Genomic DNA, 18,362 nt, shown 5'->3' with positions numbered 1-18,362 from the left:
GATAAGGTAAAGTTAAAGGAGTTCATCATTACCAAGTTCTTAGAATCTGAAATGTTAAAGGGACTTATGTAAGAAATAGAAGAACATCAAAAACTATGAACAGTAAAATCAGAACAAATTCATACTATCAACAACTGGACCTAAAAAACAAAAATAAAAACTAAGCAAACAACTAGAACAGAACCAGAGAAATGGAGATCACATGGAGGGTTATTATTTGGGAGGGGCAGAGGGAAAATGGGCGGAGGGAGAAATGTACAGGGAATAAGAAACAGAATTGGTAGGCATAAAATAGATTGGTAGAGGTAAAGAATGGTATAGGAAACAGAGAAGCCAAGGAACCTATATGTACAACCCATGGACATGAACTAAGGGGTGGGGAATGCTGGTGGGAGGGAGGTTGCAGGGTGGAGGATGGATAAAGGGAAGAAAAAAATTGGGAAAAGTGTAATAGCATAATCAATAAAATATACTTAAAAACAACAACAACAAAGTCCAGCACACATGGCAGCTGGCCTTGGTTTACAGCATAACCTCTCCCAAGTGCCTTCAATCCCAGCACAAGTGGCAACCAACTGCAGAGCTCTTTGCAACTCCTACAAGGTAGCCAAAGCCAGGCATAAGCAGTGGCTGACCTTGGTCTGCACCAGAGGTCCTCCTAGGCAGCTCCAAACCCAAGATACCTGGTGGCTGGCTTTAGAACACACCAGAGCCCCACCCAACTAGCTCCACAAACAATACTCCAGAAGGGCAGACTCAGCAGGCCTCACTGCCTGGCTATAGTGACTCCTGATCTATGGGGTTAGCCCTCACACAACAGCTTGTTGGCTAGTCATGGAAAACTCTCACAGCCAGTCAGACTGAGGGTCAGTTATATCCTCTGATATGCCTGTTTTACTTGAGTCATATCCTCTGATATGACTCAAGTAAAACAGGAAGGTATACATTAACTCACAAGGGACAACACTGTAATGCCCAGTTCAGGTGACATGGGAGACTGTGCCACTGGACCCAACAGAAACCAGCTACATAAAGATACTCTGTCAAGCCTGAGAGATGTAACAGCTCTACCTAGTACACAGGAACAAACCCAGGGAGGCAGTTAAAATGAGGAGACAAAGAAACTTGTTGAAATGAAGAAAGCAGGAAAAAAAAACTCCAGAAAAAGAGCTAAATGAAATGGAGACAAAAAAAATCTATCAGATATAGAAATAAAAAAACTGGTTATAAGGATGCTGAATGAACATAGGGGAAGAATAGATGAACTCAGTGGGAACTTCAACAAAGAGATAGGAAACATAAAAAATGAGATAGTGTAACCCACCCACAATTTTAAAAACATCGTTCTATAACTGATGACTTTTAAATTCATATGTAGATGTGGATAAACAACCTATTTGCTTAAAGGATTATAGGAGCTAACTTCAAAGGAAGCAGACTCCAGCCTTCAGGCATTTTGACTTCAGGAGATTTGTTCACCTTTGATTGATGAAAACCAGACCATCACTTGACCGACTTCAAGATAGTTATAGGAGCAGATGGTGCTGACTTGCACATGGCACCTTCCATGACAGCTTACAACCTCTTCCAGTATCCTTAGTTCTGCTTTTCCCTTCCCCACTTGTAAAAACCCTGCCTGCCCTGAGATGTTAAAATGGTCTTTGTGACAAGAATCCCCCATCACCTCAGGCTTCTGGCTCTTGAATAAATCATTTTTTCTTCCCATCAGCCCCTGTCTCTTGTGTATGGGCTTTCAAGTGGCAGGCAGCTGAACCTAGGTTTCATATCAATAGAAATAAAAAGAACCAGTCAGAAATGCATACAGTAAACTAAAATGAAGATACATTAGAGGGAATTAACAGAAAGTAGATGAAGTAGATGATCAAATCAGTGATCTGAAAGACAAGGTAGTGAAAAACACCCAATCAGAACAACAGAAGGAATAAAGAAAAAAATGAGGATAGTTTAAGGGACCTCTGGGACAACATCAAGTGTACCAATATTTGCATCATAAGGGTTCTATAAGGAGAAAAGGGACCTGGCTGGTGTAGCTTAGCGGATTGAGTCTGGGCTGCAAACCAAGGGGTTGCTGGTTCAATTCCCAGTCAGGGCACATGCCTGGGTTGCAGGCCAGGTCCCCAGTGGCGGTTGCATGAGAGGCAACCACACATTGATATTTCTCTTCCTCTCTTTCTCTTTCCCTTCCTCTCTCTCTACAAATAAATAAATAAAATCTAAAAAAAAAAAAAAAAGAAAAGAAAAAAAAAGAAAAGAAAGAGCAAGGGATTGAAAGTCATGTCCCTACCTGGTGAAGAAAGAAGACACACAAGTCCAGGAAGTGCAGAGAGTCCCCAAAAAGATGAACCCAAAGAGGCACAGCATAATTAAAATGGCAAAGGTTAAAGACAAAGAGAGAACCTTAAAAGCAGCATGAGAAAAGTAGTCAGCTATCTACAAGGTAACTCCATAAGACTGTCAACTGATTTCTTAACAAGAAACTTTGCAGACCGGAAAGGACTGGCATGAAATATTCAAAGTCCTGGAAAAAAAGGGCCTACAACCAAGATTACTCTACCTGACAAAGCTATCATTTAGAATTGAAGAAGAGATAAAGAGCTTCCCAGACAAGAAACAGCTAAAGGAGTTCCTCGCCACTAAAGTGGTATAGCAAGAAATGTTAAAGGGGACTTTTCTAGTGAGAAAGAAAAGATTAAAAAAATATAAATAAGAAAATACAGCAAAGAAAAATTATCACTGACAAAGACATTTAGTGAAAACAGTATCAAGCAACTATGAAGCTGTCACAAAGATTAAAAGACAAAACTAGAAAGATCATTTGTAATGACAACAGTAAATTAAGGGACACACAAACATACACAAAAGAAGTAAAAATGACAAAAATATAAACATGGAAGCAATAAAAAATTGCAGTAATTTTAGAATGTGTTTGCACTTGAGTGATCATCAACTTAAAACAGACTTCTATAAAAATAGCTTACTACACATGAGGTACATGGTAACTAAACCAAAAGCCTGTAAGAGCTATACAAGAAATAAAGAGAAAGGAATCTAAACATAAGAGTATAAAAAGTGGTTAATGTACAAGAGAAGTGAGCAAGAGAATAAGAAAGGAACAAATAAGAACTACAAACAAATCATAAAAGTGAATAAAATGTCAATAATTCTATCCCTATGAATAAGTACTTTATTCTTTTTTTAAAAAGATTTTATTTATTTATTTTTAGAGAGGGAAGAGAGGGAGATAGAGAGAGAGAGAGAGAGAAACATCAATGTGTGGTTGCTGGGGGTCATGGCCTGCAACCCAGGCATGTACCCTGACTGGGAATCAAACCTGGGACACTTCAGTTCACAGCCTGCGCTCAATCCACTGAGCTACGCCAGCCAGGGCTTAATTCTTTTATTTTTATTCTTAATGACACACCAGATCAGATGGAGTTATTTTTTAATATAAATTATTTTATTGTTGTTCAATTACAGTTGTCTGTGTTTTCTACCCACCCCTCCCCTCCTCAATAATTATTTTAAATGTAACTGGACTAAATGTTCCAATCAAAATATATAGAGTAGCTGAATGGATAAGAAAACACAACACATACATATGTTGTCTAGAAGACACCCACTTCAAATTGAAAGACATGCAGACTAGATGTAAAGGGATAGAAAAAGACATTTTACGCAAATAGAAATGAAGAAAAGCAGGGATAGCAATATTTAAATCAGACAAAAAAGTCTTTAAAACAAGAGATGTAACAATAGACAAAGAAGGGCATTTTATAGTGATAAAGGGACTAATGCAACAAGAGGATAAATCCCTTGTAAACATCTATATGTCAATGGATAAGCATCTAAATAAGTAAATCAAATATTGATGAACATAAAGGAAGAGACTGACAATAACAGTCATAGTAGGGGACTTTTAACACCCCATTGACATCACTGAATAGATCTTCCAGACAGAAAAACCACCAAGAAAACAGCAGCCTTAAATGACATTAATCCAGATAGACTTCATATTTTTAGAACTTTTCATCCCAAGCAGCAGAATATACATTCTTTTCAAGTACACATGGAACATTTTCCAGGATAGACTTCATGTTAAGGCTACAAAAAATTTAAGAAGATAAATCATAAGAGAAATTTAAGAAGATTTAAATCATATTAAGTATCTTCTTCAACCACAATGATATGAAATGAGAAGTCAATTACAAGATGAAAACTGCAAAGCACACAAAACGTGGAGGCTAAATAACATGCTACTAAACAATGAATGGTTTCACAACAATATCAAAGAAGAAGTTAAAAGATACTGTGAGACAAATGAAAATGAAAATATAATGACCCTATATCTGTAGGACACAGTGAAAAAGTAATGAAGGCTTACCTCAACAAACAAAAAATCTCAAACAATTTAACCTTACACCTAAAGGAACTAGAAAAAGAACAAAACAAAGTAAGTAGAGGTAATAAAATAATAAAGATCAGAATAGAATTCAATGAAATATAGTGAAAAAAAGGATCAAGAAACCAATAGTTGGTTCTTTGAAAAGATAAACAAAGTTGATAAACCTTTAGCCAGTCTAATGAAGAAAAAAGAGAGAAGGCCCAAATAAATAAAATAAAAAATGAAAGAGAAATGACAACTGACATCACAGAAATACTATGAAAAATTATATGCCAACAAATTGGACAATCTGGAAGAGGTGGATACATTCCTAGACACATCCAATCTTCCAAGGCTGAATCAGTATGACTAGACCAATAACTGTAAACAAAATTGAGTTAGTAATTGAAACACTCACAACAAATGAAGTTCTGCACCAGCTGGCTTCACAGTTGAATTTTGCCAAGCATTCAAGTACAAATTAACACCTATCCTTAAACTATTCAAAAAAGTTGAAGAGGAAGGAAGTCACCCAGCCACATTCTATCAGGCCAGCATTACCCATACAAATTCAGACAAAGATACTACACAAAATGAAAATAAAGGCTAACATTCATAATGAGCATAGAAGCAAATTCTCAAAAAATATTAGCAAATCAAATTCAGCAATACATGAAAAAGGTCATACACCATGATCAAGTGGGATTTATTCCTGGGATGCAAAATTGTTTCAATATTTTCAAATTAGTTAACATAATACAACACATAAACAAAATGAAGAATGAAAATCACATAATTATATTAATAAGTGCAGAAAAGCATTTGACAAAATCCAGCATCCATTTATGACAAAAATTGTCAGCAAAGTGTGAATAGAGGGAACATACCTCAACATAACAAAGGGCATATACAAGAACTGTCCAGGAAAAGTCCAGCCATTGTTAATATAATGAGGAATGGTTTGCGTGGCATTGATGTAAACTGGCAGCCAAGGAGAGTGAACTGGAATGCAGATGCATGAACAATGACAACTTTACTGTAATAATCAGTGGGGATAGTAAACGCCATTGAGTGAGCATGTGTACTGTGTGGCACATCACATTCATAATGACTGAGCAAGCAGAGCAATGAATCTGCATGAAATGTTGCATTAAGCTTGAACATCCCTCTGCAGAAACTATTTGGATAGTTTCAAAAGGTTGCAGCTAAAGGCAACTGGTGATTGGCAGCTTCCTCACAATGCGCCAACTCATGCATCATGTCTGGTGCAGAGTTTTTTGGCAAAACATCAAATCACCCAGGTGACACAGCCTCCTACAGGCCAGATTTGGCACCCTGTGACTTCTGGCTTTTTCCAAAACTAAAATCACCTTTGAAAGAGAAGAGATTTCAGACTGTCTATGAGAGACAGGGAAATATGATGGGGCAGCTGATGGTGACTGGTAGAACTGTTTGAGGTCCCAAGGTACCTATTTGAAGGGGACTGATGAGTCATTGTCCTATGTACAACATTTCTTGTATCTAGTATCTTCTTCAATAAATTCCTCTATTTTTATTTTTTAATATGTTTTATTGATTATGGTATTACAGTTGTCCCAATGTTTCCCCCTTTGCACCCCTCCATCTTGTACCCCCCATTGTTTCTGGCAATCCTCCCCCTTATTTCATGTCCATGGGTCATGCATATAACTTCTTTGGCTTCTTCATTTCCTATACTTAACACCCCCCTGTCTATTCTATAACTACCAATTTATAGTTCTGAATCCCTGCACCTTCCTCCCATTCTCCCCTTTCTCCTTCCCAACTGATAACCCTCCAAATGATCTCCATATCTATGATTCTGTTTCCATACTCCTTATTTGCTTGTTTTGTTTTTTAGATTCAAATACTGATAATTGTGAATTTACTTCCATTTTACTGTTCATAGTTTTGATCTTCTTTTTCTTAAATAAGTGCCTTTAACAATTCATATAATAATGGCTTGGTGATGATGAACTCCTTTAATTTGACCTTATCTAGAAAGTACTTTATGTGCCCTTCAATTCTAAATGATAGCTTTGCTGGATAGAGTAATTTAGGTTGTAGACCTTGCTTTTCATAACTTTGAATACTTCTTGCCAGTCCATTCTAGCCTGCAAAGTTTCTTTTGAGAAATCAGCTGACAGTCTTTATGGGAATCTCTTTGTAGGTAACTATCTGCTTTCCTCTTTCTGCTTTTAAGATTCTCTCTTTATCTTTAACTTTTAGCATTTTAATTATGATGTATCTTGGTGTGGTTCTCTTCATCTACATCTTTTTTGGGACTCTGTGCTTCCTGAACTGGTATGTCTATTTCCTTCATCAAATTAGGGAAGTCTCATTATTTTTTCAAATAAGTTGTCAATTTCTTGCTCTTTCTCTTCTCTTTCTGGCACTCCTATGATCTCAATGTTGGTAGGTTTGAAGTTTTCCCAGAGGCTTTTAGCCTATTCCTCATTTTTAAAAAAAATTCTGTTTTCTTCTTGCTGTTCTGACTGAATGATTTTTTTCTTCCTGTGTTCCAAATTATTGATTTGATTCTTGGCTTCATCCACTCCTCTATTGATTCCCTGTAAATTTTTCTTTACTTCACTTAGTATAACCTTCATTTCTGTCTGGGCCATTTTTATTCTGTAAAGTACCCGATGAGTTCTTTGAGCATCTTAATAACCAGTGTTTTGATCTTTGTGTCTGGTTGATTGCTTACCTCCATTTAGTTTAGTTCTTTTTCTGGAGTTTTGTTCTGTTCTTTCATTTGAGCCATATTTCTTGGTTTCCTCATTTTGGCAGTCTTCCTATGTTCGTTTCTATGTATTAGGTAGAGATGCTTTGACTCCTTGTCTTAGTAACATGGCCTATTATATATAAGTGCACCCATAATTTGGATGGGGTGGAGCCTTAAGTAATTGCCAAGGTGGGGCAGCCTTTGGAAACCAGGTTGACAGAGTCTCAGATATGGTGTTGCTACTCTGTGGCTCTGTATGGGGGAGGGTGCAGGAAGGGGACAATACTGCTGCCTGGCCTCTGGAATTTTGTCCAGGTGGAAGCTGTCCCCTGAACTTGCCCTGATGCCAGACACTTTAATTTCTCCTCGTATTCTGCTGGTGCCCTTCTAGCTGCTCTCCCAGTGCTGTAGTCCAGAGGGAGTGAGTCTTTGTAAGTCCTAAGTCCATTGAGGGCCCTTTAAAAGGAGACTCCTGAGAGTCCTGCAGTCTTCCACTGCCCCAACTCCCACTGGTTTTTACAGCCAGAAGTTATGGGGACTTATCTTCCTGTCACTGGAACCCTGGGCTGGGTGGTCTGGTATGGGACTGGGATCCCTCCACATTTTTACCCATCACATGTAGGTGTGGGACCACCTCTTCTGTGTCTCCATGTCTCCCTGTCTCTTTGTGTCTTTGCCCTTCCTACCTACTTGGACAAATGTGACTTCTCTAATTCCTTGGTTGTTGGACTTTCACACAGCTTGATTTTCTAATGATTCTGGGTGATAATTATTTTGTAGTCTAATTGTAATTTTTGCTGTGGTTCTCTATTTTTTCATATTACATGGCTGGATACCTTCTGGACAGACCTTGTATGACAAACCCACTCAATGGAGCAGAGATCATGAACAAAACAAGGATGTCCTCTTTCATCACTTTCATTCAACATAGTGTTGGGAGTCCTAGCCACAGTAATCAGAAAAGAAAAAGAAATGAAAGACATCCAAATTAGAAAGGAAGAAGTAAAACCACCATTATTTGAAGACGGCATGATACTTTTTATAGAGAACCCTGAAGATTCCACCAAAAAACCTACAAATTAATGAATTAATTCAATAATGTAGCAGGAAACAAAATTAATATTCAGAAATCAGTTGCATTTGTATAGAACAATAACAAAATATCAGAAAGTGAAATTAAGAAAACAACCTCACTTATAACTGTATCAAAGAAATTAAATACCTAGGAATAAATTTAAACAAGGAGGTAAAATATCTGTCCTCATAAGGTTATAAGTCATTGAAGAAATTGAAAAATGTACAAATAAATAGAAGCATATACTATGCTTTAACATTGTTATATATCCATACTACCCAGAGCAGTCTATATACTCAATACAATCTCTATCAAAATACTAATGGAATTTTTCATGGAACTACAACAAAAGAATCCTAAAATTTATATAGAACCACAATGCTGAATAGCTAAAGCCTGAGAAGAACAAAATCAGAGGTGTCACACTACCTGATATCAAACTATAGTATAAGGCTATTGCAATCAACCAGATGGTACTGGCATAAAAACAGACACATGGATCAATGAAACAGAATTGAGAGCCTGGAAATAAACCCATGCCTATATGGTTAATTAAACTATGCCAAAGGAAGCAAGAATAATCAATGGGATAAAGAAAGTCTCTTCAGCCCTGGCTGGCATAGCTTAGTGGATTGAGCGTGGGTTGTGAACCAAAGTGTCGCAGGTTCAATTCCCAGTCAAGGTACATGCCTGGGTTGCAGGCCACAGCCCCCAGCAACCGCACAGTGATGTTTTTCTCTCTCCCCCCTTCCCTCTCTAAAAATAAATAAATAAAATCTTTTAAAAAAGTCTCTTCAATAAATGGTGCTGGGAAAACTGGGGAGACACATGCAAAAGAATGAAACTAGACCACTCTCTTACACTGTATACAAGAATAAATTCAAAGTATATTAGAACTTAAATGTAAGATCCCAAGCCTTAAAGCTATGAGGAAAACATAGGCAGTAAACTCTTTGACATGACTATTAGTAATATTTTAGTATGTCTTCTGAGGCAATGAAACAAAAAGAAAAATAAATAAATGGGATGATATCAAAATAAAGAGATTTTGCACAGTGAAAGAAACCATCAACAAAACAAAAAGACAATCTACTAAATAGATGAAGATATTCATCAGTGATATATCCAATAAGGGGTTAATATCTAAAATATATAAGCCACTCATGCAACTTAACACCAAAACAACAATCAAATTAAAAAATGGGCAGAGGACCTGAATAGGACATTCAGATGGAAAACAGACATGTGAAAAGATGTCAGTCTCACTAATCATCAGTGAAATGCAAATTAAAACCACAATGAGATATCACCTCATATCTGTCAGAATGGCCGTCATCAGTAAATGAACAAACAACAAGTGTTGGCAGAGGTGTGGAGAAAAGGGAACTCTCATGCACTGTTGGTGGGATTGTAAATTGGTGCAGGTACTATGGAAAACAGTATGGAGGCTCTGCTAAATATTAAAAATAGAATTAACATGTGACACAGCAATCCTACTTCTGGGTATTTGAAGAAATCCAAAACACTAATTTGAAAAAACATATGCATCCCTATGTTCATTGCAGCAGTATTTATAATAGTGAAGATATGGAAGCAACCTAAGCTTTTACCAATATACAGTTGGATAAAGAAGTTGTGGTACATACATACAATGGAATAGTAATCAGCCATAAAAAAATGAAATTTTGCCATGTTGTGACAACATGGATAGATTTAAAAGGCATTATGCTAAGTGAAATATGTCAGACAGAGAAAGACAAATATATTGTTTCATCTATGTGTGAAATCTAAAAAACTAAAGAAACAAACAAAACAGAAAGAGAAAATAAATTGATGGTTGCCAGATGGGAGGGGTTTGGGGGCTGGGTGAAAAAGGTGAGGGGAGTAAGAAGTAGGAATTTGCAGTTGCTGTCAGAGGGATATAAAGTACAACATAGGGAATACTGTGATATCTACACATAATGTCAAGTGGGTACTAGATTCATTGGGGAGATCATTTCATAAGTTATATAAATGTCTAATCATTAAGTTGTACACCTGAAACTAATATATTATGTCAACTGTAATTGAAAATTTAAAGAAATGGAAAAACAGAGTGCTGAAATGTCAACAAAGACTCTTCATTGAAGTAATCAAGGGATTTAGTGATGGATCAATGAAACTGGTTTCACATTTTGAATAAAGAACAGAATTATTAGGAAATAATTAGTATAGTTAGGCAATGTCCAGAAGAAAGGTTATTTTTCTACCTCTATCTTTCCAAACACAAGACCCCTCCACCCCAAATTCCATCAATACACAGTCATGCTTGGCCTGAACCTCCTTCTGTTATACTTTTCTGGTTTCATGTGGATGCATGGATGACTCATTTTGCCTCTTTCTCAAGTCCTGTGATTCTCGGATGGATCAAAACCAACGCACAATGTCAGAGTACAGAAAAAGTAAATTCTCGAAGACTATTCTTACCTTTTCTTCTGAATCTCCTGGCTGACAGGTAATTACTCCATCTCTTGATCCCCCAGCAAATGTTGCCTTACAGTTTGCCAGCCACTGTTGTCAGAAGGAGACAGACATAGGTAAATTCAGTGATGTTCTAAGAATGTGTTATCATTGCCTCTGTCAGAAAAAAATGATTAAGTTTTTAATACAGTAACAGAAAAGTTGCTTATAATGACTTTTTGAAAATCATTCTTTTTGATTGAAGATGAACTATTTGAAGTAAAACCATCTGTTTAAGTGGGCTCAGTGATGTTCATTAAAAAATACAACTTTGCCTTGGCCATGTGGCTCAGTTAGTTTGAGTGTTGTCCCATACACCAAAAAATTGGGGATTTGATTCCTGGTCAGGGCACATACCTAGGCTGCAGCATCAGTTCCCAGTTGAGGCACAAATGGGAGACAACTTATCAATGTTTCTTTCTTATGTCAATGTTTCCCCACCCCTCTTTATCCTTTCCTCTCTCTGTAAAATCAATAAAAAAATATCCTTGGGTGAGGATTAAAAAAATAAAATTTCAACATTGTGATATATTACTCTGAAGAATTCCACTAGACCATTCCTAATTTATGTATAAATTAAAACAAATTCATATAGAGTTAGAAAACTTTCATATGATTGAAATTGGGTTAAGGCCCAACACTTCCTCCCTGGCTGGGTGATTCAGACAATGCAACCTGACTCATGCCACATCTACTTCTCTGTCACATTGAGATGGGATCTGAGGGGGCAGGTCTACTTTAATGAAAGAAAGGCTATTATAATAATGGTTCAACCATTTACTTATTTATATATTTACTTACTTACTTATAGAGAGGGAAAAGGAGGGAGAGATACATTGATGTGAGAGAGCAACATTGATGTTGCCTCTCATACACACCCTGACCAGGGACTAAACCTGCAATTCAGGTATGTGCCCTGAGCAGGAACTGAATCCATGACCTTTTGCTTTGCAGGACAATGCCCAGTCAACTGAGGCACAGCAGTCAGGGCTGGCTCAGCCATTTACAGAGTCTGCCAGTCCTAAGCATCTAATAGTAACTATCCAGATGTGAAAATGAACTTTGGGCAGAAGACAAAAAAACACTGAAGGACTGAAGTTAACACCCGGCATCAAAAGACTGGTTTCTTCACCAACAAGAATGAAAGGATTGGTTTATTAACTGATAACTGAGAAGCTGGAAAGCAATACCAGGTAAGGAGCCACAGAAATTGATGACAATAGGAACTGTTATAGTAGAATGTCAGAACTCTTGCCCTGTGACAGGTCACTAGAAGATCAATAACAATAGCAAAAAACCAGTAACTTGTATGTATGAGGCACTGTGCTGGATAGTTTCTCCATATATTATTTATACTTAATGGCAATATTGTGTTGTGGTTTCAATACCATACTTCTTCCTCTTAGCTAGTGAGGATAGTGATAGCAACTCCCAGGATAGTTGTGAGCATTAAATGATTTAATTTAAAATATAACTTTTTTCAGGTTGCTGGATACATAGAATTCAGAAAATGATAGTTGCTACAGCTATTTAAAATTATTCTTATAACAATTCTTATTATAAGAATAATATAAAAATTTATTCTTATGAAAATTTGGTACATTAATTATCACTATCTTGTAGATGATCAGTCTGAGGTGAGAGAAGGTCAGTAACTCATCCAAGGTCCCTAACCCTCATGTAACTAAGCAGTGATTGGAAGTCAAGTTCATCTGACTTCAAAATCCATGCTTTTTCTATAATGCCTGGACTATTATAGGAAGTGCTTCATAAATACTACGTAATCATTTGTCAGAAATCAGGGGATTTGGATCACTTCTGCCTTTAGCATTTTACATTCTAGATCTAGATCTACAATCTAGAAGAAAAGAGTAAAGAGCAGGATTGGAGGCTAAGAGAAGCAATGAGACCAGAGAGGAACAGGTCCCAAGAATGGTTAAGAGGAGAAGAGAAATGAAATCCATCTCAAACTAGTCTTGGGTGAGTTAGCACTGGAAGGAAGTAATTAACAATTTAAAATCTCAGAGAACAGATAAACGTTGATGAAGTGATATTTGAAGCAGATACCTACTATGTCCAATTTCTTGGTAGGGAAATTTTTGGGAACCGCCCTGCCTGGTATCAGAAGCTGTAACCCCCACCAAGGCTAAGGCTGAGAGAACGACCTTGGACCGTAAGCCAGCAAGGAGACAAAAGTTTATCTCCCTGGCAGGAGTGCTGCTTCTGCTCCTTTTACTTCATCCATAACTGGCCCCCAATGCTTGGTCAGTTAGTTAATGATGGGTAAGATTCCCCAAGGGGGGAATGGCCTAAGACAGGCACGATCATGTGGGAGGCCCACAAGGAAGAACTTTGGGGGCTACAGCAAAAGGAGGTAATGGACCCCCTCATTGTCTGTGAGAAAATCTCCTAATCTCTTGGCTGCCTTACTTCCCTTGCTCCACCTAAGCCTGAAACAATGACAGAGGGTGGTGCAGCCCTGTGCTGGAAAGGGCGGGTTCCCCGGGTGATCAGGCCTAAGAAAGAATATGTAAAATCCTGTGAAACCTGTTTTGTTTAGAGTGCTCTCAATTGAATAAGGGTCCAAGGAAGAAGTAAGTTTGTTCCTCAAAGTTTTACAGCTCTTTAGCTATCTGACCCTGACTCAAAATAGGCCCTCAGAGTTCCTTGTTATTTGATCCTTACTTCCTGGCAATGAGTAAAGAGCTTTACCTGAATTCCTGTGTAAATGAACCCAATAAAAGCCGTTGAGGAAAAGGCTCTTGGTCCTTCTCCTGTGAGAGATCGGCCACCTTTCCTCCCCAAGCAGATCATGTCTTGATAGACTTATTCTCATCCGTGGTGGATGGGGGGGCTGTGCAGGTGGAGCCCCCCCACAGGAAATTATAGAGCTAAAAATGAAAGCTGAAAACTTTCCTGTGTAGCTATCATTTTTATATAATCCACAGCATTGACAGTTCTACCAGCACTGAATTGGAATTATAATCCCTAGCAGAGGAATAAATGAAGTTGGTCTTTTCCCCAAAGCACCTCTCTTAGGTTCATGTGAAACCTTCCCAAAAACTCACAGTGGCTAGTTCACTTGGTTTTAATGGAATGCAGACACACAGCAACACAATGCTTACTGAGAGAGTGGCCTCTTTTCTGTTGTTGTATGTGTCCAGATATTCTTGCAGTTCTAAAACACTGAACTTGAGCTTGTCCAGAAGTCCACAAGAAAGGAGCTATAAACAGGAAAATAATTTGTATTAAAACAACCTAGAGAGATACCTGGACAAGGCACGGCTACACAGAAAAGAGAAGTATACTTAGAAGTGAATGGGGAAGGGCATTCATTTTTGTAAGCTGTGCGATTTTTAATTTTGCTACAATTGCACTGAATATTAGCTTGCTAGCCCAAATGTCCTAAGAAAATATCCATTTTCTCATATCAGTGCAGACAGACAAATCTCAGCAAGTATCCTACAGAAGCCCACATTAAGATAGGCTGTCCATTTCATGCATGAATGCTAGTATATTAACCCAGTAATACTTGCAATAGTGTGAAGACAGATGTCCAAATAGGTTGATTTTGTGTTTAATCTGTACTTTAAGTCATTTAAGAAAGAATGACTTCTCAGATTGCATGCCTTGCTGCAAGACAGGCAACCACCAATCAACTATTTAGCAAGAATGACTTCTCAGAGACTTTTAAAATCAAAACACATCCTCACTGGTTTTAAACCTCAGTAATTACCCAGCATACAAGGTGGTTCTGTGATATGCATTGGAGATGTACAGGAAGGTAACCCTCTCTCCTGCCCCCCACACCCTCGATGAGCTTGCCAATCTTGCAGGGTTAGAGTCATGTCCGTAAATCACAACTCAGAAGTCAGCCAAGGACTGTTTTAATCATCCTTTAAACTCATTGCTTGCCACTTGGGGTGGATGAATCCATCCAGAGGGCAAGTGGGGTAAATGATGACATGTTGCCTCTGCAGCCACATCTGGGTGGGCAACCTGGCATTGTGGGGACAGGCGAGGTCAGCTCTACAGGTCCAGCTCACCATATTCGTAGCTGTCAAAGTCAGAGTCACCAGAGAGGTGGAGCTTTCTCCTGATGATCTTCAATGACCTGCCTTCATTACTGTGCTGACTCCAGCCTCTAGGAGTCACATCACAACCAGCACTGCTCACAAACAATGTCAGCATCGCTCAAACCACAATACAAACAAGCCTCCCTGTTGTCCACAGCAGAAGCTGGGCAGGCCACAGGCCATCAGAGCAAGACTGGGACACTCACGGTCTCAGCATCCACAAAAAGGGTGGGACACTCGGAGCAGGAGGTGAGCATCTGGGAGGAGCTGACGAACTTGGACCCGATCCCCCGGAGGTTGTCTCCAAGGTAACTGGCTGCATCACAAGTCAGGAAGCAGAACCTTTTCTGAATATTCTGGAAAGCAAAATAGTTATCCCTTATACAGTTTTAAAATATGGGCTAGAATTTTTTAAAAAAATCTTTATAGAAATATTGACTGAACATAGGTCCTCAGTGTATATGGCCGGGAGGGATGGGAGTAAAGTGAATGTTTGTCTGAAGTAAATAATCATACAGTGCGGACCAAGTTTCTTCCTAAAATGTCACTTCCCAATATGCAGATGCTTATATAGTCTTTCCAACAAGTGTGGCTTTTCTTGGTGCTGATGGCCAGTGTTGATCAGCAGCTGCGTCCTCCTAGTTTGTCTGTCCGATCACCAAGGAGTAACCCAGGTTACATCAGTGTGGGTGAGACAAAAAAAAAATCACAAGCTGGAACTCCTTTCTGTTTCCTAAGGGCACAGCTCCCTGAGACAAAGCTGAAATAGTACCATTTCAGCTTCTGGAGAATGAAAGAGTGTAAATGCTACCTGGGACCTAGAATAGTATTTCCCCTGGGGGCCTGTCTGATCTGACTCTGCCCTATAGGTCTGTCCACATGAACTCATTAATTTTCACAACCAAGTGACAAAACTGAGGTTAAGAGAGGTGAAGGCACTTGCTGAAGCTCATACTAGTAGTAAGTGATAGAGTAAGGGTGAACCTCACTGCAATGCTCAAAGTCCTCCCATAAATGTGTACCACTTCTGAAAAGTTACTGTTCCTCTTGCATTGCCTGAGGAAAAATTATAATTAGGAAGAGTCTGATTCACTGTGCCTGTGTCAGTGCCCAAATGACAATATTTTTAGCTTCCAAATGTATAACACACAATATCTTTAGCCAAAAGAATAAAAATACTTAATCAAAAACAAATTGCAGTCCTAGGAACCAACCTCCAAAAGAGAGGTCATACCTTTTGAGTTGTAGACTTTCCTCCAGAGAAAGCCAATCTGCCCTGTTATGGGAAGACTCACAAGTCCCCAAAACAACAGCAGATTCTTTATATGTTATGCTAGGAAAATGCCAACCATGTTGCATATTATGTAACTGAGAATCTTGGTGTAATGCATAACATACATCTGTCTTTATGGCGTTATGTTAATTTTCCATGCAAACTTCCCCTCCCAGAACCTGACAGGATGTTAAAGCAGAAAGGAACAGGAGATGCCATGTCTAGCATCACAGCAGCTAGTCGAATGGCAGAGCTAGGAGTGGGATTCAGGTTCCCCAAACAGTTCGGGGTTCTCCCCATCTTACCAAGGACAAGGTGAGATCTGGGTTTATTGTTTATTGTACCAAGAAGCTGGATCTGCCAGGGAACTTTAGAACCACATAAAAAGGCAGGTGCTATTTAAGGGACATAATTTCAGTTTTGTCATCTTGACTTCCACATGAACACACCCTATAATCTGGTTGCACTGTGTGATGCAATGACAATATTCTAACACAGGAACAGCAGGAAGGAAATACATTAACTGAGACACTTGGAAAGATGCCCATACAGGATCACTAGAAAACATTTCCTTGCTTTGAAAACCAAATTATTTTTGCAATTGCCTCCTCTCTGCTCCCTCCAAAACTCAAAATGTTTGAAAATAGTTAACAGACTTGGTGAGGATATGACAAGAGATTAATAGACTATATGTTGAAATGTATTTCAATTCTAGCATTATTTATTAGTGCCTATTTTGCTACTGTTATTTCCCTTAATCACATGGTATTTGATAGTAGTTAAGAAAGTTCTTAAGGCTAAATGTAAATATTAAAGCCAAAACAGGAGGAGCCCTGGCTGGCATAGCTCAGTGGATTGAGCGTGGGCTGGGAATCAAAGTGTCCCAGGTTCGATTCCCAGCTAGGGTACATTCCTGGGTTGCAGGCCATAACCCCCAGCAACCTCACATTGATGTTTCTCTCTCTCTCTCTCTCTCTCTCTCTCTCACTCTCACTCTCTCTCCCGTTCTCTCTCTCTCTCCCCCCCTCCCTAAAAATAAATAAATAAAATCTTTAAAAAAAAAGAATAAGAAAATTTAAGTTAAAACAAAACAGGAGACACACATTTGTATTATTATTGCAGATAAACTCCATAGGGATTGATCTAACACAGTGATGAAAAAAAAATCCAAACCCAATGAGCCTGCTGGGGCCCACTCCCACCTCCCAGCTCATATGACTATCTGTTGTCTATTGGCATTCAGTCAGAAGCCGAACATTTAAGATTTCCATGAAAAATTTCTGTTCATTTTTCATACATTTACTGAGTACCTATTAGTGAGAGTGCCGGCTGCTGGGGAGTCAAATTAAGGAACTGTTACATGCCCAGGGGACAGGGGAAGGGAGGAATGTAAAGGAGGCTTCACTCACTGAAGTGATATCCACCAGGGGTTTACATGTAATTGGGAGGACAGTCCAGGGACAAGAGCAGAGATAACTTCTCTGAGCAGAGGGGAAAGTATTGCTCAGGACCATAAAATTGAACATGAATACTGTAGTAAGAGAAAAAAGTTACTACAACAGCCAAACTTAGATATGCATTATTAATCATTATTTTAAAAAGTAGACTTTAGAACAACCTAAAGAAATTACTTTATGTCCTGACTGGTGTGGCTCAGTGGGTTGGGTGTCATCCTCCAAACCAAAAGTTCACTGGTTTAATTCCTAGTCAGGGCACATGCCTAGGCTGTGGGCCAAGCCCCAGCTGGGGCCATGCAGGAGGCAACTAATTAACGTTTCTCTCTCACATTGGATGTATCTCTCTTTCTTTCTCCCTTCCCCTTACTCCAAAAATAAATTAAAAACTTAAAAAATAATTAGTTTGCTCTTGAATCCTTACCAATGAAATTGATCTCAAATGGTAGCTTTCTAGTAGTTTGTTTTAAAATTTCAATCTGGTTTAATGTTAAAATGTTTCTGGAAGTTTTATCTTTCAGCAGCCACTTGTTTTCTGTCTTAAGCCTGACAGCCTTTTCAGTCCCCAGTTAATCTCAGACACAGCCTTAGTTTGTCCACTTAAACTTCTAATAGATTTCACTAAGGGTAAATTGAATAACAGTGAGAAACCATGCTCTTAGCACTATTGATCTAAAATTCTCCAAAAATGGGACACAAAGAGGGCCTTGAGGCTGAAAGATAGATTTTATGTTAACTAGATGACAACTTCCTGACCTTGAAATTATTTAAGGCAGGTAATCCCAGCTTTTTCATTTTCACTTGTTATATACTGGCAATTTCTTTTTTTCCTATTTTCCT

General features: G+C 38.5%; 1 protein-coding gene across 8 annotated transcripts in view; it reads right to left on the bottom strand.

Moving 5' to 3' along the window:
• Positions 1 to 18,362, bottom strand: part of FRY (FRY microtubule binding protein) — a 406,572-nt gene that overhangs the window by 46,695 nt on the left and 341,515 nt on the right. For all 8 annotated transcript variants that reach the window (XM_036018382.1, XM_036018387.1, XM_036018381.1 and 5 more), the window contains 3 exons: positions 15,002 to 15,151; positions 13,845 to 13,943; positions 10,687 to 10,770 (listed from right to left, as the gene is read on the bottom strand). In XM_036018382.1, coding sequence (XP_035874275.1) covers positions 10,687 to 10,770; positions 13,845 to 13,943; positions 15,002 to 15,151 — 333 coding nt within the window. The remainder of the gene's footprint in view (positions 1 to 10,686; positions 10,771 to 13,844; positions 13,944 to 15,001; positions 15,152 to 18,362) is intronic.

The sequence above is a fragment of the Phyllostomus discolor genome, chromosome 2 (genome assembly GCF_004126475.2).
Source record: "Phyllostomus discolor isolate MPI-MPIP mPhyDis1 chromosome 2, mPhyDis1.pri.v3, whole genome shotgun sequence".
In the NCBI taxonomy this organism is placed as follows: domain Eukaryota; kingdom Metazoa; phylum Chordata; class Mammalia; order Chiroptera; family Phyllostomidae; genus Phyllostomus; species Phyllostomus discolor.
Note: the sequence above shows the minus strand (reverse complement) of the source record. Positions and strands in the feature narration are given on the sequence as shown.